General features: G+C 37.4%; 2 protein-coding genes and 1 long non-coding RNA gene across 3 annotated transcripts in view; 2 read left to right on the top strand and 1 right to left on the bottom strand.

The window, feature by feature from the left end:
• The window catches only part of ess2 (ess-2 splicing factor homolog), a 779665-nt gene that overhangs the window by 636264 nt on the left and 119651 nt on the right, over positions 1 to 23750 (top strand). The gene's annotated exons all lie outside the window — the stretch shown is intronic.
• On the bottom strand, positions 12267 to 14578 carry LOC141376465 (uncharacterized). Its single transcript, XR_012386568.1, has 4 exons — positions 14493 to 14578; positions 13592 to 14217; positions 12866 to 13532; positions 12267 to 12641 (listed from the first exon to the last, which is right to left on the bottom strand). It is a non-coding gene; the product is annotated as an uncharacterized lncRNA (long non-coding RNA).
• cabp1b (calcium binding protein 1b) overlaps positions 15030 to 23750 on the top strand; it is a gene marked incomplete at its 3' end in the record, with an annotated part of 35181 nt that continues 26460 nt past the window's right edge. The window contains 1 exon segment of the mRNA NM_001002414.2: positions 15030 to 15310. Coding sequence (NP_001002414.1) covers positions 15266 to 15310 — 45 coding nt within the window. The 5' untranslated portion in view covers positions 15030 to 15265.

The following is a 23750-nucleotide window of genomic DNA, read 5'->3' as shown; positions in this document are numbered from 1 at the left end:
TGCAATATTAAACAGCTTCTATTTGAGATTTTCTTTCCTGTGGATTGGGAACGTGCATGAAGGTGCTGTTATAAAATATTCACAGAGAACATCTACAGTATGTGCATTTAGCACAAGTCTTCATGACAACAACTGCAGAGTTTGGGTCACCTGGGAGGTTTTGGGTCAGCCATGATGTTTTGGGTCACCGAGATAGGAGGGTCGCTAAGATGTTGAGGGTCATATGAGTGGTTGTGGGTCACTCTAAAGGTTTGGGTAAGCCGAGATGTGGGTCACACGAGATGGTGAGGGTCACCTGATAGGTTGTGGATCACTAATATGTTGAGGGATCACAGAGACGTTGTCACCCAAGGGGTTGTGGGTCATCAAGATGTTGAGGGTCACTTCAGGGGTTGTGGCTCACTGAGAAGTTTTTACCCAAAGAGATGTGGGTCACCTGAGGAGTTGTAGGTCATCTCAAGAGTTGTTGTTCACCTGAGGGGCTGTGGGTCATCTGAGGAAATGTTGGTTAACTAAGGGGTTGTGGGTCACTGAGATGTTGAGGGTCACCAAGACTTTGAGGGTCATCTGAGGGGTTGTGGGTCACTAAGATCCTCAGGGTTACTGAGTTGCTGTCACCCAAGGGTTGTGGGTCACCAAGGTGTTTAGTGTTGCTCTAGATATTGTGGGTCATTTGAGGGATTGTGGATCAGCAAGATATTTTTAGGTAACCTAATGGGTTTTGGGTCACTTGGATGTTGAGGGACACATGAGTGGTTTTGGGTCACTGCAATGTTTAGAGTAAGTGAAGATGTGGGTCACCTAAGATGTTGAGTGTCACTCTAGATATTGAAGGTCATCTGAGGGATTGTGGATCAACAAGATGTTATGAGTAGCTTGTGATGGGTTGTGGGTCACTGTGATGTTGAAGGTCACATAAGTGGTCGTGGGTCACTGCAAAGTTTAGGGTAAGTCGACATGTGAGTCACTTTAGATGTTGAGGGTCACCTAGATGTTTTCACATGAGGGCTTGTGGGTCACCAAGATGTTTAGTGTTGCTCCAGAGATTGTAGGCCATCTGAGGGGTTGTGGATTATCAAGATGTTATGGGTAACCTGAGGGGTTGTGGGTCACTGAGATGTTGAGGGTCAGTCAAGATGTGGGTCACACAAGATGGTGAGGGTCATCTTATAGGTTGTGGATCACTAATATGTTGAGGGATCACAGAGATGTTGTAACCCAAGGGGTTGTGGGTCATCAAGATGTTGAGGGTCACCTGAGGGGTTGTGGGTCACCTGTGATGATTAGGGTAGCCAAGATACTGAGGTTCACTGAGATGTTACCCAAGTTCATGTGGGTCATCAAGATGTTGTGGATCACCCAAGGAATTGTGTCACAGAGATGTTGTGGGACACCAAGATGTTGAGGGTCATCTGAGGGGTTGTGGCTCACTGAGATGTTTTTACCCAAAGAGATGTGGGTCATCTGAGGGGTTGTGGGTCACAAAGATGTTGAGAGCCATCCGAAGGGGTTTTTGGTCACCTGAGGGATTTTGGGTCACTAAGATGTTGAGGATCATCGATATGTTATCATCAATGGAGTTGTGTGTCGGCTTAAAGGTTGTGGGTCATTAAGATGTTTAAGGCCCTCCAAAGGGGTTGTTGGTCACTTGAGGGATTATGGGTAACTGAGATGTTTAGGGTCACTGATATGTTGTCATCCATAAAGTTGTAGGTCACCTAAGGAGTTGTGGGTCACTGAGATGTTGAGGACCACTAAAATGTTGTCACCAAGATATGTTGTCATCCATGGAGTTGTAGGTTGTGGGTTACAGAAATGCTAGAGGTTAGCCAATGAGTTGTTGGTCACCTGAGCGGTTGAGGTTCATTAAGAGGTTAATGGTCATCCAAGGGATTGTTGGTCACCTGATGGATAGATTGTCATTAAGATTTTGAGGGTCATCCGAAAGGGTTGTTGGTCACATGAGGAACTGTGGGTCACTAAGGTGTTTAGGGTCACCAAGATGTTGTCACCCAAGGAGTTGAGGGTCACCTGATGGGTTGTGGGTCACAGAGATGTTGAAGGTCATGCGATGAGTTGTAGGTTACCTGATGGGTTGTGGGTCACTAAAATGTTGAGGGCCACTAAAATGTTGTCTCCCAAGTAGTTGTGGGTCACCTGAGTGGTTGGTGGTCCCTAAGATGTTAAAGGTGACTGCAATGTAGTCACCAAAGGAGTTGTGGTTTACCTGAAAAGTGGAGGGTTATCCGAGCAGTTGTTGGTCATCTGATTAATTGTGGGTCACTTAAGAAGTTGTGGGTCACTGAGATGTTGACTGAACCCTGGAGTCTGGCTGGTGATATTGAAAGGCCAAGCGGAGAGAAAAACAACGGAAGCCAGAGCTAATGAAGCGTTAGCATGTGCACAAGAACAACACTTCTACAGAGCTGCTGCATTTTTGATGCTCTTAAAAGAACCCAGATGAATATTTTAACAGAAACGTCCAATTCTGTGCTCAAACCCAGTTCCCTTTAGAGAAACCAACATGAATTGTGTATTAAAGCGAATAATCTATTCAATGCTTCACATCAGACCAGGCACTGTAAAAATCTAGCTGTCAATACATTCCAATCCAAAATTGTGGTAAATAGGGATATGTTTGCTACTTTTTTTGCTTCTTGCATGCTTCACACTGTGTAAATACTGTATTTGTTTGGTACACATGATGACAAAATACACATGAGCACAAAATTGATGCATCCCACTAAAAAGGAATGAGGTTCTTGGTATTAAACTGTTTTATAAATACATTTGAATTTACATTCACTTTACATCCGAGGAGTTATTGGATACCTGAGAGGTTGTGAGTTACTGAGATGTTAAGTGTCACCTAAGGGGTTGAGGATCAGCAAGATTATGTGGGTCACTTGATGGGTTGTGGGTCACCGAGATGTCGAGGATCATCTGAGAGATTGTGGGTCACTGAGATGTGGTCAATCAAGGAGTTCTGGGTCACCTGAGGAGTTGTGGGTCACTAAGATGTTAAGGGTCATCTTGGTGGTTGTGGGTCACTGAAAAGCTTTGGGTCAGTCGAGATGTGGGTCACACAAGATGTTGAGGGTCACTTAAGAGATTGTTGGTCACTCGAGATGATGAGGGTCACCAATATGCTGAGGGTTACTAGAATGCTGTCACCCAAGAAGTTGTAGGTCACCATGATATTTACCTTCACTCAAGGTTTTGTGGTTCACCTGAGGGGTTGAGGATCAGCACAATGTTTTCACTTAAGAGGTTGTGTGCCATCCGAAATGTTGAGGATTATCAAGACATTGAGGGTCATTTGAGAGGTTGTGGGTCACTAAGATGCTTAGGGTTACTGAGCTGCTGTCATCCTAGGGGTGCGTGTCACCAAGATGTTTAGTGTCGCTCCAGATATTGTGGGTTATCTGAGGGGTTGTGGATTAGAAAGATTTTATGGGTAACCTGAGGGGTTGTGGGTCACTAAGATGTTGAGGGTCACATGAGTGGTTGTGGGTCACTGCAAAGTTTTGGTCAAATCAAGATGTGGGTCACCTGAGATGTTGAGGGTGACCTGAAGAGTTGTGATTTACCAAGATATTTACCTTCACTCAAGTTGTTGTGGGTAACCTGAGGGGTTGAGAATAAGCAAGATGATGTGGGTCACCTGAGAGGTTGTAGGTCACAGAGATGTTGAGGGTCATCTGAGGGATTGTGGGTCACTGAGATGTTCTCCCCTAAAGAGTTCCAGGTCACCTGAGGAGTTGTGGGTCACTAAGATGTTTAAGGTCATCCAAGTGGTTGTGGGTCACTGAAAAGCTTTGGGTCAGCCGAGAAGTGGGTCTAAAGGGTCCCCCAAGGGTTTGTGGAACATCTAAGGAGTTGTTGGTTACCTGAGGGGTTGTGGGTCAACTGAGGATTTGTTGGTTACCTGAGAGCTTGTGTGTCACTGAAATGCTGAAGGTCACCTGAGAGGTTGTGGGTCACTGGAAATGATGAGGGTCACCAATATGCTGAGGGACACTAGAATGCAGTCACCCAAGAAGTTGTAGGTCACCATGATATTTACCTTCACACAAGATTTTGAGGCTCACCTGAGTTGAGGATCAGCACGATGCTGTGGGTCACCTGAGGGGTTGTGGGTCAACTGAAGATTTGTTGGTTACCTGAGAGGTTGTGAGTCACTGAGATGCTAAAGGTCATCTAAGAGGTTGTGTGGTCATGTAAGATGATAAGGGTCACAAATATGCTGAGGGTCACTAGAATGCAGTCACCCAAGAAGTTGTAGGTCACCACGATATTTACCTTCTTTCAAGATTTTGTGGCTCATCTGAAAGGGTTGAGGATCAGCACGATGCTTTGGGTCACCTGAGGGGTTGTGGGTCACCGAAATGGTGTCATTCAAGGCGGTGTGGGCCATCCAAGATGTTTAGGTTTATCGAGACATTGAGGGTTATCTGAAGGATCCAAAGGGGTTGTGTGTCACCAAGATGTTTAGTGTCGCTCCAGATATTGTGGGTCATTTGAGGAGTTGTGATTTAGCAAGATTTTATGGGTAACACAAGGGGTTGTGTTTCACTGAGATGTTGAGGGTCACTGCAGAATTTAGGTCAAGTCAAGATGTGGTTCACCTGAGATGTTGAGGGTGACCTGAAGAGTTGTGGGTCATCTGAGAATTTGATGGTTACCTGAGTGGTTAAGTCACTGAGATGTTTAGGGTCAACTAAGGGGTTGTGGGTTACTTGAGATGATGAAGGGTCACCAATATGCTGAGAGTCACTAAGATGCAGACACCCAAGGAGTTGTGGGTCACCAAGATATTTACCTTCACTCAAGTTTTTGTGGGTCACCGGAGAAGTTGAGAATCAGTGATGTGGGTCACCTGAGGGGTTGTGGGTCATTGAAATGTTGAGGGTCATCTGAGGGATTCTGAGTCACTGAGATGTTGTCACCCAAGGAGTTCTGGGTCACCTAAGGAGTTGTATGTCACTGAAAAGCTTTGGGTTAGTCGAGATGTGAATCACACAAGATGTTTGAGGGTCACCTGAGGGTTTGTGGGTCATCTGAGGAGTTGTTGGTTACCTGAGGTGTTGCGGGTCAACCCAGGATTTGTTGGTTACCTGACAGGTTGTGAGTCACTGAGATGTTAAGAGTCACTTAAGGGGTTGTGGGTCACTTGAGATGATGAGGGTCACCAATATGCTAAGGGTCACTATGATGCAGTCACCCAAGAAGTTGGGGGTCACCAAGATATTTACCTCCACTCAAGTTGTTGTGTGTCACCTGAGGGGTTGGGGATCAGCAATATGTTGTGGGTCACCAGAAGGGTTGTGGGTCACCGAGATGTTGAGGATCATCTGAGAGATTGTGGGTCACTAAGATGTTGTCACTTAAGGAGTTGTGTGTCACATGAGCAGTTGTGGGTCACTAAGTTGTTTAGGGTCATCCGAGGAGTTGTTGGTCATCTGATGGATTGTCACTGAGATGTTTTCACTCAATGAGTTGTGGGTCACATGAGTAGTTGTGGGTCACTAAGATATTTAGGGTCACTACAAATATTGTGGGTTACCTAAATTTTTCAAACAATGTTTAACAGAGCAAGGAGTTTTTTACAATATTTCCTATAATATTTTTTCTTCTGGAGAAAGTCTTATTTGTTTTATTTCGGCTAGAATAAAAGCTGTTTTTAATTTTTAAAAAAGCATTTTAAGGTCAATATTATTAGCCCCCTTAAGCAATATGTTTTCAATTGTCTACAGCAGGGGTTCTCAACTGGTTTGTTGATGGGACCCACATTTTTACATGGTCATCAAGTCGCGACCCAAATTTTTAGGAACTATAATACAATTTTAGGAATTATAATTAGTTGGTATTTATTTGTTAACATACACTAGTAGTGACAGATAAATCATAAGACATTCACAGAGACTCACAAATAAACAATATTTTATTGCTGTCATTAAAAAAAATTTATCAAATTATAGAAATATTACAAAGTAAAAACGACAAATACTGTAAACAGTGGCTAGGGTAAGGAAATGTTCAGTTACCATGAACTAAACTGAACTGCTAATAAAACATGTCTGGTTTCTAAATGTCGTTTTAATTTAGAAGGTTTCATGCTCTCTTATGAGAGCACCTCACTACATATGACACTGAGGCTTTAAGTCTTTTTTGTCATCAATATATGTAAATCCATACTTTACATATTCGGGATCGTACTTGCGCTTCGACATATTTGTTGCTATAAATAAATTAAATTTCACAAGTAAAACGGTAGGGTTGTCGCGCACAGTTTGCTTATACCGGACTTTTATTTTGAAATAAGTAAAAAAATGTAACTTTTGTCACACTGAAAATGTTCCTGCACCCACTTTTGGGTCGCAACCCACCAGTTGAGAAACACTGGTCCACAGAACAAACCACTTTACCCTAACTTGTCTAGTAAAGCCTTTAAATGTCACTTTAAGGCAAATACTGGGATCTTGAACAATATCTTTTCAAATATTATGTAGTTTCATCATGGCAAATATAAAAAAAAAAATCTGTTTAAATGTTTAAAAACATTCATGTTAATCTAGGCGTGTTTTTCTAAAAGCCCCAGTCGTGGTATATTCATGATTTCTGGTGACTGTGTGAGACGGATGAAGAAGCTGAAATGCCGGAGATGAATATGAATCTCTGTGCTCATCCTCCTGTCTCTCCGTGTCCAACAGGATTATCCATGACCTCACGTCTACGTTAAAACGAAGAAGAACTTATTAACGTCGCTGTCAGAATGATCCGTTTCATGCGCGTGCGGCTCAAACACTCCACTTCCTGGAGCTCAAACACAGGATCGTGACGGTAGAAACACCAAGGTCGTGGAGTTTGCTTCTCTTGCTGACCTGCTACATGAAAAAGCAAGGGTGTGTGTCATTCAACCGCACATACACTGTGAACTCATTGCAAACTCAAGGCTGCTGGTTTAAGGGTCAGTTGGCATTTCTGTGTGGAGTTTGCATGTTCTCCTCATGTTGGCGTGGGTTTCCTCTGAGTGCTCAGGTTTCCCTCACAGTCTAAAAACGTGGGCTGTAGGGGAGATGATGAACTAAATTGTGTAGGGTATGGCTGGAAGGGCATCCGCTATGTAAAACAAATGATGGATATGTTGGCGGTTCATTGCACCAAGGTGACCCCTGATTAATAAAGGGACTAAGCCAAATTATAATTATTGTATTAGGTCAACATAACGGTACACTGTAAAAAAATAAAGGCTATTTTACAGGTAATTGTCAGTATTTTTTGCAGAATATTCCAGTTTTTTTCTTTATGCAGTGAAATAGCTGTTGTTTTACAGATATGTTGTGCAATAAAAATTCTCACATTAAAATTGCCACAGCCATATCAACCTGCAGCCCAAGCTACTCACTGAAGCTAAGCAGGTCTAAGCCTGGTCAGTACCTGGATGGGAGACCACTAGGGAACACTAGGTTGCTGTTGGAAGTGGTGTTAGTGAGGCCAGCAGGGGGTGCTCAACTTGGTGTCTGCGTGAGTCCTAATGCCCCAGTTAAAGTGAAGGGGACACTACACTGTCAGTTCACTGTCTTTCGGATGAGATGTTAAACCGAGGTCCTGACTTTCTGTGTTCATTAAAAATCCCATGGCACTTCTAGAGAAAGAGCAGGGTGTAACCCCAGTGTCCTGGCCAAAGTCCCTCTATGGGCCCTTACGATCATGGCCTCCCAATCATCCCCTTCCACTGAATTGGCTGTATTACTGTCTCTCCACTCCACCAATAGCTGGTGTGTGGTGAGTGCACTGGCGCTGTTGTCCTGTGGCTGCCGTCGCACCATCCAAGTGGATGCTGCACACTGGTGGTGGTGTGGAGAGACCCCCCCCCATGATTGTGAAGCGCTTTGGGTGTATGGCCATACACAATAAATGCGCTATATAAATACACACATTACATTACATTACATTACAAAATTTGTTATTACTTGTAATTTGGTATTACGTATTTTTTCTGCTTTTTAAAGGAAATTTTATGTATTTTTAGAGAGTAACACGTAATTTTACATTAATATTTACAGATTATTCCTGTAAAAATAGGAAAACAAAAATTCAGTCAAACTGTATTTAGTGAAGATAGTAAACATATGAAGATTATGAGGTTAATAAAGTCAAATAATAGCCGATTGTTTGTAGGCTGCATAAAATGCATGCGCTGTAAACTAAGAAATGTTTATTTTACTACTCTAACAATGTTGCTATGCGAACTGTGACGATCACCAGTGATCTAGCGAGCTGCGGATCGCTGGAAAACTACACACGTTACATTAAAGAACTACAACTCCCATCATGCACCTCGCACAGCCAGGTTCGCACACATACATACACTACGGACAATTTAGCATACCCAATTCACCTATAGCACATCTTTGGACTTGTAGGGAAAACCGGAGCACCCGGAGGAAACCCACGGGGAGAACATGCAAACTCCACCCAGAAATGCCAACTGACCCAGCCTAGGCTCGAACCAGCGACCTTCTTGCTGTGAGGCGATTCTGCTAGCCACTGTGCTGCCTCATTTTATTTTATTTTATTCATTATTTTTTAATTTATTTAATAATTTTTTTAAGCCGGGGGCGACGCAGTGGCGCAGTAGATAGTGCTGTCGCCTCACAGCAAGAAGGTCGCTGGTTTGAGCCTCGGCTGGGTCAGTTGGCATTTCTGTGTGGAGTTTGCATGTTCTCCCCATGTTAGAGTGGGTTTCCTCTGGGTGCTCCGGTTTCCCCCACAAGTCCAAAAACATGGGTAAGGTAAAATTGTCCGTAGTGTATGTGTGTGAATGAGTGTGTATGGATGTTTCCCAGTGATGGGTTGCAGCTGAGTGGTGACACAGTGGCACAGTAGGTAGTGCTGTCGCCTCACAGCAAGAAGGTCGCTGGGTCGATCCTCGGCTCAGTTGGCATTTCTGTGTGGAGTTTGCATGTTCTCCCCATGTTAGCGTGGGTTTCCTCTGGGTGCTCCGGTTTACCCCACAGTCCAAATACGTGCGGTACAGGTGAATTGGGTAGGCTAAATTATCCGTAGTGTATGTGTGTGTGAGTGGGCATTTTCTCAGTGATGGGTTGCAGCTGGACAACACATATTACAATGCATATTAAGCTTCTGTTTAATACGCATGTGAGTGACCTTAAAATTTTACAATGGTCAAAACAAATATTTCTTAGTTGAGCTTTAAATCAAATACATTTGTTATTTAACTACGTTTTGAACTTATATAATAATATATTACTTGAAAAATAAAGCGTATAATATTAAACTGAAATGAAAGATGGATGAAGCACTTATTGAAATTTTTCCAGTGCAAATTCAACCTAATTATCCTTGTTAAGACTTTAAATGTCACTTTAAGCTGTATAGAAGTGTCTTAAAAAATACCTTGTCAAGTATTTTTTTCTGTCATCATGACAAGATAAAATAAATCAGTTATTAGAGATGAGTTATTAAAACTATTACGTTTAGAAATGTGTTGAAAAACCTTCTCTCCGTTAAACAGAATTTAGGACAAAAAAAATATACATGGGGCTAATAATTCTTCTAATAAGACTTCAACTGTACATATATGTGTATAATATGTGTCTGTGTGTGTGTAAGAGTGTGTGTGTGTCTCTGCGCTGCTAGTGCGTGTGTGTTCGTGCTGAGCTGACGTTATGTGAACGGACGGCGCCTGGCTCTGATTTCTGATGCGTTCTGAAGTTCACAATGAGCCTCCGGTGAAGAGGCTGCTTCAGCTACATGAATCATCCTCATCCGTACATGAGTAAACTAGAGAATTCATCAACGAGGTTAACTGTGCTTACAACTGAGATATCCATGAGCCGGACGCAAACACACAGCCTTTTAAAAGCTCGCAAGGTCTCACTGCTTCTCAGAGAAATCCCTATAGTAATGAATGAGACGGTAATTGACATAGTGCCATTCAAATTTTGGCAAAATTGATTTTGCTAAATATGTTTGAAAACATCTAATAATATCCCCTTATCATACTGATTTTATTTATTTATTTTTACTTATTGTACTTTATTTAATTTGAATTAGTTTTTAGTTTATTTTTATTTATTCATTTAATTTTTCATTTAATTTTGTTTTTATTTATTTAATTTTTATTTATTTATTTAATTTAAATAAATGTATTTAATTTTTAATAATTATTTTATTCTATTTTTATTCATTTTTATTTATTTATTATTTTATTATATATATATATATATATATATATATATATATATATATATATATATATATATATATATATATATATATATATATATATATATATATATAATTAAATCATTTTTCATTTTATTTTGTTTTTATTTATTTAGGTTTTATTTATTTATTTCATTTAAATAAATGTATCTATTTTTTAATAATTATTTTATTTCATTTTTATTCATTTTTAAAAGTAATTAATTATTTTATTGTATTATTTATTTATATTTATTTATTATTTAATTTTTATTCATTTATAAGTTCATATTATATTATTTCATTTATTTTTTATTAATAAATTTATTCATATATTTTATTTAATTAATTTATTTTTTATTTATTAATTTATTTTAGTTTATTGTCTATATATTTATTTCACAGCGAAAGGACAGTGTACATTAATCCACACTGCTCAAGAATGTAAATATATTCAAAATAGCCCCAAGGCAAATTTTCATTTCTAGTCCCTTGCCAGATGTTATAGGTCCCAAAACAGACATAAATTCAAAGTCAAATCATAAACAAGACTCAAATATGCTAAAAAAAAAAAATTAACAGAAATTTTTTAAATAATAATAATAATAATAATAAACATGTTTCTTACATAAATATATCCTTGTAGTATGAATATAATTATAATTTTCAGTCTGAGCATTAGACCTGTTATAGATTGCATCTTGTCAAATGATGGTCAAATAATGAAGAAGAGCCTTTTATTGCTAAAAATTATGCAATATCAAAACAAAAATGAGATCTAAGGGTAAAGTTGCAGCCATGTGATTTTTTTCTTATGAATATGGATTAACTGAATAATGATGAACATCGAATGTGGATTTATTTATTCCTTATTTTCTTATGTCAGTCGAATGTGCTGTGTATAAAGTATTATGATATGTTTTCCTAAAATGTGTATATTGGGGAGCCTCCATTAATATGTGGGGTAATGAAATTACTTTCAATTGCTGTGCTGTAAAATGCACCCTGTAACACCAAATTACACCCCATTTCACAATTTACAGGCTTGAAACTGTTCAAATCCTACATTTTCAAGTACGAGTCTTGTGGATTAATGCAGACATGACATCAATACACGAGTCAGTCTATCTAAAAAAAAAAAAAAAACAGTAGTTTGCATCATAGGATATTACCTTACATTGTTTTACATTACATATATTACATATACATCTCAAAGCAGTTGGCAGCTGTTAAATATTTAGCTTTTGTATGTTACAGCACACCCTCTCAACATCAGAAAACTAATTGAATTCATGATAAGCTTCTGCAAACTGTGAAGCCTCGCCTTTTTGATTTGATTGGCCATCTCAGTCTCTTTGACACTGATGATCAGCCTTCTTTGACATCCTAACAACAAACTGGAACAGATATTTTGACCATTTGTAATGACTTTTTTTTTATTGTGGCGGCATATTGACCTTATTCTTCAGATAAAAGCAGAGGCAGCCATTGGAAGCTTTTTGGCCTGAGACTTCAGTTCTCATTCACTTCCATTGATTTTGTAGAAGTTAAAAACAGTTGATTCAGGCATGTTTGATCAGGAAGAGGTTGAAAATGTGTACTGCTGGTGTGCCTTTAGGAACAGGATAGGGAAACACTGCATGACTGTATGTTTACATGGTTTCGTTTCAAATGTAAAAGCACCTAAGAGCATCATTTGAGGTCTTTTAATTTGATGAGCAGTTGCTATAGAGTGAGCTGAAATCATCCTCAATACACATCGGTCATGTTCAATTTGTTTTTCCCAACCCAGTTCCTGGAGGCACACCACAAGTACATATTTTGGATGTCTTCCTTATCAGACCTATTAACTTCAGCTTTTGGAGTCTCTTCTAATGTTCTAATTAGTTGATTCAGGTGTGTTTGATTAGGAAAAGGGTTGAAAATGTGTACTGTTGGTGTGTTTTTGGAACCAGGATTGGGAAACACTGTATTACTGTATGTTTAAATGGTTTCATTTCAAATGTAAAAGCACCTAAGAGCATCATTTGAGGTCTTTTAATTTGATGAGCAGTTGCTATAGAGTGAGCTGAAATCCTCCTAAATACACATCGGTCATGTTCAATTTGTTTTTCCCAACCCTGTTCCTGGAGGCACACCACCAGTACATATTTTGGATGTCTTCCTTATCAAACCTATTAACTTCAGCTTTTGGAGTCTCTTCTAATGTTCTAATAAGCTGATTCAGGCATGTTTGATCAGGAAGAGGTTAAAAATGTGTACTGCTGGTGTGCCTTTAGAACCAGGGTTGGGAACCACTGCAAATTGCAAAAAAAAAAAAAAAAAAAAAACACTTGTGAAATTACTGTATGTTTAAATGGTTTTATTTCAAATGTAAAAGCACCTAAGAGCATCATTTAAGATTACAGCTGTTTTAATTTGATGAGCAGTTGCTATAGAGTGAGCTGAAATCATTCTAAATATGCACCACTCATGTACTGATGATGTGCCTTTAGGAACAGGGTTGGGAAAAACTGCATTACTGTATGTTTAAATGGTTTAATTTGAAATGTAAAAGCACCAATGAGCATCATTTGAGGTCATTTCATTAGCAGTTGCTATAGAGGGAGCTGAAATCATCCTAAATACGCACCGGTCATGTTCAGTGTGTTTTTTCCCAACCCTGGTCGTGGAGGCACACCACCAGTATGTATTTTGGATGTCTCCCTTATCAGACCTATTAACTTCAGGTTTTGGAGTCTCTTCTAATGTTCTGATTAGCTGATTCAGGTGTGTTTGATCAGGAAGAGGTTAAAAATGTGTACTGTTGGTGTGCCTTTAGAACCAGGGTTGGGAAACACTGCAAATTGCAAAAAAAAAAAACACTTTGGAAATTACTGTATGTTTAAATGGTTTCATTTGAAATGTAAAAGCACCTAAGAGCATCATTTGAGGTCTTTTAATTTCATTAGCAGTTGCTATAGAGTGAGCTGAAATCATACTCAATACACATCGGTCATGTTCAGTGTGTTTTTTCCCCAACCCTGTTCCTGGAGGCACACCACCAGTACGTATTTTGGATGTTTCCCTTTATTGAAACATTAACTTCAGCTTTTGGAGTCTCTTCTAATGTTCTAATAAGCTAATTCAGGTGTGTTTGATTAGGAAGAGGTTGAAAATGTGTACTGTTGGTGTGCCTTTAGGAACAGGGTTGGGAAACAGCAAATTGCAAAAAAAAAAAAAACACTTGTGAAATTACTTTGTTTAAATGGTTTCATTTCAAATGTAAAAGCATCTAAGAGCATCATTTAAGATTACAGCTGTTTTAATTTGATGAGCAGTTGCTATAGAGTGAGCTGAAATCATCCTAAATACGCACCGGTCATGTTCAGTGTGTTTTTTCCAAACCCTGTTCCTGAAGGCACACCAACGGTACATTATTTGGATGTCTCCCTTATTAGACCCATTAACAGGTTTTGGAGTCTCTTCCATTGTTCTGATGAGTTGATTTGGGTGTATTTGATCAGGAAGAGGTTGAAAATGTGTACTGCTGGTGTGCCTTTAGGAACATGGTTGGGAAACACTGCATTACTGTATGTTTAAATGGTTTCATTTGAAATGTAAAAGCACCTAAGAGCATCATTTGAGGTCTTTTAATTTCATTAGCAGTTGCTATAGAGTGAGCTGAAATCATACTCAATACACATCGGTCATGTTCAGTGTGTTTTTTCCCCAACCCTGTTCCTGAAGGCACACCACCAGTACGTATTTTGGATGTTTCCCTTTATTGAAACATTAGCTTCAGCTTTTGGAGTCTCTTCTAATGTTCTAATAAGCTAATTCAGGTGTGTTTGATTAGGAAGAGGTTGAAAATGTGTACTGTTGGTGTGCCTTTAGGAACAGGGTTGGGAAACACAGCAAATTGCAAAAAAAAAAAAAAAAAAAAAAAAAACACTTGTGAAATTACTGTATGTTTAAATGGTTTCATTTCAAATGTAAAAGCACCTAAGAGCATCATTTAAGATTCACCGGTCATGTTCAGTGTGTTTTTTCCCAACCCTGTTCCTGAAGGCACACCAACGGTACATTATTTGGATGTCTCCCTTATCAGACCCATTAACAGGTTTTGGAGTCTCTTCCATTGTTCTGATTAGTTGATTTGGGTGTGTTTGATCTGGAAGAGGTTGAAAATGTGTACTGCTGGTGTGCTTTTAGGAACAGGATAGGGAAACACTGCATGACTGTATGTTTAAATGGTTTCATTTGAAATGTAAAAGCACCTAAGAGCATCATTTGAGGTCTTTTAATTTCATTAGCAGTTGCTATAGAGTGAGCTGAAATCATCCTCAATACACACCAGTCATGTTCAGTTTGTGAGTTACGCTCAGCAGGTGAATTCTGGACTTCCTGTTCTCCGATAATAACCTGCCGTGGCCTTCAGGCTCTGCGCTGTGATTCTGGCAGCGTCCGAGCATCCGGCCCAGACTCACCTTTCACATGTTCAGATCACGACTGCACGCCAAGAGTGTGTATTTTTAGCTCCGTAGCCCCGCATCCGCATGTGTGTAATCGACTGTGCTCGTGCATGCGCGTGCGTGAGTGTGTGCGTGTGTGTGTTTTTGGATTAGTGTCTTCAGAGTCTTGCTCGGGGGAAGGTGATGCGAGCCTCTTTGTCTGCTTTCGCCTTGTTTGGATGGACGCTTTGAAAACTGAGCAGCTGAGAGTGAGGGAGGGAAAACGAGAGAGAGAGAGAAGGGAGGGAGAAAAGAGAGAGAGGGAGAGCAAGCAAGTGCACAAGCAATCTTGGCTTTTCTCCTCACACTGAGACTCATGTCTGCTTCTGCTGATCCCTGCACCCGTCCCTGCTGTCAGCCAGACGTCCTGCAACGCCACCCCTGGATCAACTACACCCTTCCCCTGAAATCCTAATAGATAAAGCCTGCAGACATCATCTCAGCGTTCGTTTAATCCATGCATGGAGACATGTGGATGCTCACACACGCGCGCAAACGGCCGCATTGACTCTCATGTGCACGCTATTAGTGACTTTACTATGGGAAACTGTGTTAAATCGCCGCTTAAGAATCTCTCCAAGAAGGTAAGACACTCTTTTTGATGACTGAGACTGTGTGAGTGTGAGTGTGTGTGGGACATGGACTTGACCCGGACCTGGACTGTGTTGTACTGACTGTCAGAGATGAGTTTAATAGTCATGCTCTGAATTCCACTGAGCAGCTGTATACTGTAAGATCACAGGGCAGATTCTGACTGACTGAATATGTTGATTGCTTTAGTTTATTGCATGGCAGAGGAGGAGAGATGTAGACATTGCGTTTGCTTGAAGACCTAAAAGAAATGGGAGAAACTAATTTGGAGATGGAAAACCCTTTTTTGCATGCTCGTTGATGAAGTTAGACGTTGCATTTGATTGTGAGTTTAATTAAAGCCCTGAGAAATCATTATGAAAGCTTATGAAGACAAATGGTTCAGGATGTTTAGGAGTTTTTATGTATGACACTAGATCTTGCATGTCTTAAAACATTAGTTTTAAAAATCGACTCTTGGATTTTTGCCTGCTAACGAAAAGATCTAGTCATTACATTTCCTTAAAAAAACAATTAAGATTAAACCTGCACTACAAAAATATTAGGATACATTTTTATATATGACTATATATATATGACACTATATATGACATGTATATGACTATATATGACATGTCTTGTGGATTCTAGTGGACAGAACAAGTCATTGCATTTCCATCTAAGCCTATATACAGTTATATATATATATATATAGTGCTCAGCATGATTGAGTACAGCCTAATCTAAAAAAAAAATTATTAAACAGACATATTTATTCAAATAATTTTTTAGTGATCAAAATATTTTGAAATTGAAAGACATTACAATCAAATTCAAGCAAAATATTGCAAAAAAAAAAAAAAACTACAAAATTTCAGCAAAATTTTAACATATTAATTTGGCTGTACTAGTTTTTGGACCGTTATTATAAGTATATATATAGGCATTGCATTTTGGTTACTTTCCAATGCAAGCTAAAAACAACCAAATATCAACGTCTAAGAATATATATATATATATATATATATATATATATATATATATATATATATATATATATATATATATATATATATATATATATATCCTTAGACGTTGATATTTGGTTGTTTTTAGCTTGCTTTGGAAAGTAACCAAAATGCAATGCCTATTAGACGTTGGACATCGATGTCGGCCTAACGTTGGGTTCTGACGTCAACTTTCAATTTTCATTTCCAAACAAACCTAACACCCCATGACGTTGGGATACAACACCAGTCTGATGTCTTGTTAACGTCCTGCACCTGCTGGGTTAAGAAGGGCATTGAGTTAACTGCATTTTTTATTGCTAGTGAAGAAAACTTATTATTGAATATGCTCTATAAAGTCCAAAGATGGCAATTTGCAAATATAAAATAAAATTAATTTAATACAATTTGTGCATAAACGTTGACAGAACTAGCAATTACACAATTTCTCGTAGACCTTGGGTCTGTTCCATAAACCAAGCTTAGAGAAAAAGCCAGGCTTATTTTTATTAATGGCAGATTCCGTTTCATAAATCAAATTTGCGATAGTTCAAAATTAGTTACTCTGGCAATTTATGCTGAGAAACTAGCCTGGTCAGGGGTCTCAGGCTAAGTCAAGTATATATATATATATATATATATATATATATATATATATATATATATATATATACATTTTGTATTTATTTAATTATTAAATATTCAGTTTTGTTACATAATTTTTTTTTTTTTGACTATTTATTCATTCCAGACATTATTTTGTGCACAGATGCCATAGACTGCATTGCTTTAATACATTAAATTGTTCACTGATATCTATATAGTAGGGATATGACTTGGGGTAGTTCAAGAATTTGCTTACTCATTACTCCATAAAATACCCCTAAGTATCAGAAGGTCCTTATTGACCATATTTGGTATGGTCGCGAACATGAAGGATTTTCTTTAACTCTCAGGCTAAGTCAAGTTCTAGTTTAATCAAAGTAATGTTAACATTCACCTTCTGTAATTTGATGCCATTGTATTTCACTTGACCTTTTAATAATATTTAAAACTTTATAGTCACTTAATAGTAAACATATATGCACGAAACATCCTTAAGAATAGAACGATAATACATTTAACCTAAAATAAGTTATTGCAAACAAAATATACAAAATACAATTCTTTTATGAATATGTAGATTTTTTTGTCCTGTTTATTAAAAATTTACTTGATGTTTACCCTTAACACTTTGGGTGTACTAATTTTTGCACTGTGATCTCTAGCTCTCTCTCGCATTCGTGCGGTCAAGCACAATTTCAATGTATTACGACAAATATTTAAATGAATGTTAATAGGCCTAGATGATGGTCTATTTTTTAAAATTGCGTGGATCTATAATTTCCAGTCAGCTTTCTCTCTTGCTTTGTTGCAAGCCGTAGTTTTTTATTTTTATGTTTAAATTTTTATGTTTGAACTCTAAAAACAAACGCGGCTCACTCGCTGTGAACAGCTGTGTCTCACTTCAGAGCTCTTTCAGTTCGTAGTTGCCATAGTAGCACACAACAAAATCCATGCATCTATGTTCGACCTTGAGGGTTTCGCGACAGTAACGTGCACGAGCAGTTATCTAGATTTAAACTGAAATCAGATTAGCTACATCAAATGATCTTCAACTTGCTGAACCAGTTTAAGGTTGGACATTTAGTTCGGCTCGTTGAAGTCAGGTTTTAGACTTTAATCCCCGCTTTTCTTAACCACTTTTATGAAACAGCCCCCTGGAGTGTAGGAAAAAAACAACAACAACATGATATTTGGCCATAAATTTCCCAGCTTTGACCTTGGCAGTTTCTTTGCTTGTTCAGAATCTGCAATTACCCTCATTAAAGATGATGCTGCATTGAATACGATCGACTAAAGGAGCTGTTTTTAAAGATCTCAGACGTTCTTCATCATCATCATCTCTAGTTGACTTGAGCTGTGGATTAGCATGAGAGGTCAGTCTCTGGCACCTGCTATAAGAGCAGCTCTCCCGATGGCACAGGTTTCATGGGAAGAACAAACTGGCACTTTACAGCCCTGCCAACAGATGGAGTGTGAAGGTCATGAGCAGACAGAGGAAAGAGGATGCACATGTTTGCACACACACACATATGAGCATGCATTATTCTAAAAAGACCTTAACAATCTGCAGGATGCTGTTTTGTGTGCTTGTACATAAATCTTGCCCAGCAGTCGCATGCGGATTACTTTAGCTGCATGTGGTAGGACAAGATTGCAGGAGCAGCGGAGAGAAGGAAATGAGATCTACAAGGTGGGAAAACAAGAACGTGAAGCTTTAAGTCAGCAAAATCAATTTGAAGTTGATGTGATAACCTGAAAATTGAGTTTGCAAGTAAAACAGGATTTAAAAAATCTGGGATTTTTGGGCAAATCAGGTGTCTGGTGTTTTGCTCTTCAGCAGTGAAAATTAAACCACAATGAACTGAACTAAACTCTGAACAATGGACTGACACAGTTTCAGTTTGCTAGAACTTCTATGTTAAGCTACTTTGACACAATCTACATTGTTAAAGCGCCGCAGAAATGATATTGGATTGAAAAATTGAATTGAATCTGGAGATAAGCAGGGATTCATCTGTAAGGAAGATTGTTTTACTGTAGGTTACTGTACAGTAATATTCTGAACATGCATAGCAGCTGCCAAGGTCAAAACTGGCAAATAATGGTCATATATCCTGAATAAATTTTTTCATACTGCTTTTTTTCTTCTTGTATGTGTTTTGATGAAAGTCGCAGTTGCTAAATCTCAAATTGACTAGTCAATATGCCCTGAATTCATATACACTATGAAGTCAACTTAAATATCTTTTGAGTGACAGTCAGAAGACTATAGCCACAATTTGGGACATATTATTAGAGTGCCACATCCTAAAAAATTCCTAAAATCATAAAATCTTTTTAATGCAAAATAATATTTTAGCAATTTTATACATAATAATAATAATAATAATAATAATAATTATATATATATATATATATATATATATATATATATATATATATATATAATTATTTTTATGTATAAAATTGCTAAAATATTATTTTGCATTAAAAAGATTTTATGATTTTATGATTTTTTTCATAGATTTATACATATTGCATATATATATATATATATATATATATATATATATATATATATATATATATATATATATATATATATATATATATTTATATATATATATATATATTTTTTTATATATATATATATATATTTAAATATATATATATATATATATATATATATATATATATATATATATATATATATATATATATATATACTTTATTTATTTATTTATATATATCAACAAGCTTTTTGAAAAAATATTGAAAATATTGAAAATATTCAGTTTTGTTTGAACTTTGTTTAAATAATTTTTTTTTGCACTATTTATTCATTCCAGACATTATTTTGTGCACAGATTCCATAGACTGCATTGATTCAATACATTAAATTGTTCACTGATATCTATATAGTAGGGATATGACTTAGGTTAGTTCAAGAATTTGCTTACTCATTACTCCATAAAATACCCCTAAGTATCAGAAGGTCCTTATTGACCATATTTGGAATGGTCGCGAACATGAAGGATTTTCTTTATAGGGCACCTTTAATGCGTTAATGTGTTTTATTCAATTTCAGTTTTTATTACTGTTAGCTAAAAAACTAGACAAAAAGGACAGTATAAAATATATTTAGTTTCATCTATTATTTACATCTTCATTTAGCCATATACACTTACCGGCCACTTTATTAGGTACACCTATCCAACTGCTTTTAAACAGCCATGTACATGGCAGCAACTCAATGCATTTAGGCATGTACACATGGTCAAGACGATCTGTTGCAGCTCAAACCGAGCGTCAGAATGGGGAAGAAAGGGGATTTAAGTGACTTTGAACGTGGCATGGTTGTTGCTGCCAGACCTGCTGGTCTGAGTATTTCAGAAACTGCTGATCCACTGGGATTTTCATTTTGCCCCTATGAGTACTACTTGAGCATTGTGTCAATGCCACAGCCTACCTGAGTATTGTTGCTGACCATGTCCATCCTTTTATGACCACATTGTACCATCTTCTGATGGCTACTTCCAGCAGAGTATCGCTTCATCTCAAGAAGCTCGAATAATCTAAGACTGATTTCTTGAACATGACAATGAGTTCACTGTACTCAAACGGCCTCCACAGACACCAGATCTCAATCCAATAGAGCATGTGGTGGAACGGGAGATTTGCATCATGGATGTGCAGCTGAGAAATCTGCAGCAACTGTGTGATGCTATCATGTCAAAATGGAGCAAAATATCTGAGGAATATTTTCAGCACCTTGTTGAATCTCTGCCATGAAGGATTAAAGCAGTTCTGAAGACAAAAGGGAGTCCAACCCGGTACTTGTAAGGTGTACCTAATAAAGTGGCCAGTGAGTGTATAAGTTAACCATATCTAAGTCTATAGTTTTGTTTAAGATTTAAAAACTAAATAAAAACACAATTTTGAGGGTAAAACATCACATATATACACATTCAATTCCATTTATCCTTTTACATCATGATGCATTTAAATGTTTATGGCTAAATATTTCTTTATAAAACATTACACTGTTTATTTTTCAGATTAAATAAACATCATTCTTTTATCGTGATCATAATTAATCACTCAAACCCCTTTATCGAAAGACCTTTTCTTAAAATCCAGTCTTGCATGTGCGCCATGTTTGTAGTTTTGTAGCACTTTCTGTTTGTAGTTCTGAAACTAATCTTCTTCCAAACCACAGTGATTTAAGGCAAATATATGGTACCGTCAGGATGCTAAATTTTACATAATGCATTGTGGCTAATACTAACAACATGATGTACAAGTTTTAAGCAAATACTATTTAGTGTACTATAGTGTGAAAAATAGTATGAATTAAAAGCATAAATTAAAAAAAATAATAATAAAAAAAAAATATATATATATATATATATACACACACACACACACATACACACACACACACACACACATATATATATATATATATAATATTTTATGCATTTATTTATTTAAATATTATTTAATTTATTTCTTTGTTTGCTTAGATGTTATTTATTATATTACAAATTAAATATAATAAATAAATATTATATTATTATACTGTTATTTATCATAGATATATTTTTTCAAATATATTTCCCCCTAACATTATGAAATTTAACAGAGTCACTTTTGATTTCACGTTGACTTAAAGCTCAAATGCCGAAGTATCATCTTTAATGAATAAACTCCTAAATGTTTTCAGTAGATCTCAGAGGCTGCTGCTGATAATGGCTGTGTTTAGTCGTTGGATGACGTTAGTCTCTTTAATTAACCCATGGGTCTGTGTGTAATTAGAGAGATGCTCTTTGTGTGTTTGTGAGTTATATTCTGCAGGCCCTTCACCTTCTCTAATTGCTCATTATAATGTGCTGGTCGACCGGTTTGATGCTTCATACTCGTTCCGCTTACTTGAAGACGTGCTCTTAAATGATGACGTCGCTTTGCCCCACATCTTCAGAAACGCTGCGAAATCTCAGTGCGATTGTGTGTTTTTATGTGTGCGCAGATGCAGCCGTGAGTTTGAGCTTGGATGAATTATTCAGTCTGAATGATATCTGATCTTAAAGCTTCTGTCAGTTGCTGAGAGAGAATTGAGGGCAAAGTCTGCCATGCTGTGATTTACCCACACGTTCCTGGATCAACAGTGTTTCTTCCTCTTGGATTGACATTCCTGTCAAACAACTATAGCTGTAATGGTATACATGCAAACCTGGATGTGAGATATTTATGGCTTTCAAATTAGTACTGGTTCAATTTTATTATGCTCACTATTAGAATTAGACAAAAAAAAAACATTCATCAGATTTTTTAGTTGACTAATTGATGCTTTTGAATTCCTACATTGAATTTTACATGACTCTGTTTGGGCCGGGACACACAGCGTTCCCCATTGGGCTTTGTCCATCTGGCAAGTACAGATTTAAGCAATGAGGTAGGAGGAGTTGAGGATGGTGGAGGTAGTGTAGAATTGACAAGCAACCAAACGCTGATGAGAGACCAGATGTATCATGTAAATAAACCACTGTGACAGATATCAGAATCACATTGGTTCGAACCATGAACAGTTGACTGTGGACCACGCGTTGGCTGACGTCGGGTTAACGTTGGAGGTCGTTGGTCCAATTCAGCATGTTGAATTGGCATTAGATCATTGGTTGAAGAGACTGCTGGGGGGTGCATTTCCGAAAAACCATCGTTAGCCAGCTAAGGTTCCGTTGTTACAAATATAGTTCATTAATTTGACGTTTTTTCAAACGAACTTTCACAAACTGTGTCGCAAACTTGTGCACTTAAAACTACACCTCTGGAGCTGTAGTTAGAAACAGTTCCTGGCTGTGTTCTATTCCCACTTTTCCCCCCTATGCCCTATTCATTTAGAACCTTCTAACATTTAAACTAAAAAAGCATTAAAGTCATCTCTCTTAGGTGTCATTTGCTTTGAACGTATTTTTACAGCTCAGTTTTAGCGATCTTCGTGTTTAGATTTGCGTTCCCTTCGCCGTGCACTTTGAAAACATTGATGTCATTTTGTACACAGCCGAGCTGATTTTGTTACATCTTCTAAGCCTGTATATTTTTTACAGTCATTGCTCAAAGCTTGTGAAAACAAAAACATAGCATAGGTTAATGCTTTTAATTTATAGGTTACTTATTAAGTATCTGTACTGTATATGACATGGGCCTGCTGGTTAGAACATATCTGCAGGGGTTTACATGTGTCAAATTGTAAAAGTAGATTTAAAAAAATAAATAAATAAACAATATCCTACTTAATAATAATAATATTAAAAATAGAATTTGCACAAAGAAATGATGGGGTTTCTCTCTAAAGAAGTTGTTACTCTACCCCGTTTAGAGCATCATTATGGAGGTTTTGGGCCCTATCATACACCCGCGCAATGTGGCACAAGAAGCGACAAAATTGTTGTTTGCTAGTTTCAGCTTGGCGCAAGAGTCGTTTTGACGTTTTTCGCCACGCTGTTTAAATAGCAAATGCATTTGCGCTCATATGTGCTCCCATAGGCGTTCTGGTCTAAAAAGGGAGGCTAGTTGAGGCGCATTGCTGGCGCGTTGCTATTTTGAGAAACTATAATAGATTTTTAAGTAAAGTAGAAAAAAGTAGACAAAAAAAAAAGAATAAATAAACAATATCCTACTTAATAATAATAATAATAATCATCATCATCATCATCACTATTATTATTATTAATATTATTGTTAAAGTATGATTTTTTTCATTTCCTTTTAATTAATAAATATTAAAGTCATTTTCTTAATAAATGACCTCATTATTTATTTACTGGGGGTAGCACGTTCG

The sequence above is a fragment of the Danio rerio genome, chromosome 10 (genome assembly GCF_049306965.1).
Source record: "Danio rerio strain Tuebingen ecotype United States chromosome 10, GRCz12tu, whole genome shotgun sequence".
In the NCBI taxonomy this organism is placed as follows: Eukaryota; Metazoa; Chordata; class Actinopteri; order Cypriniformes; family Danionidae; genus Danio; species Danio rerio.
The sequence above is the reverse complement of the archived record's forward strand: the minus strand, read 5'-3'. Positions and strand labels throughout refer to the sequence as shown.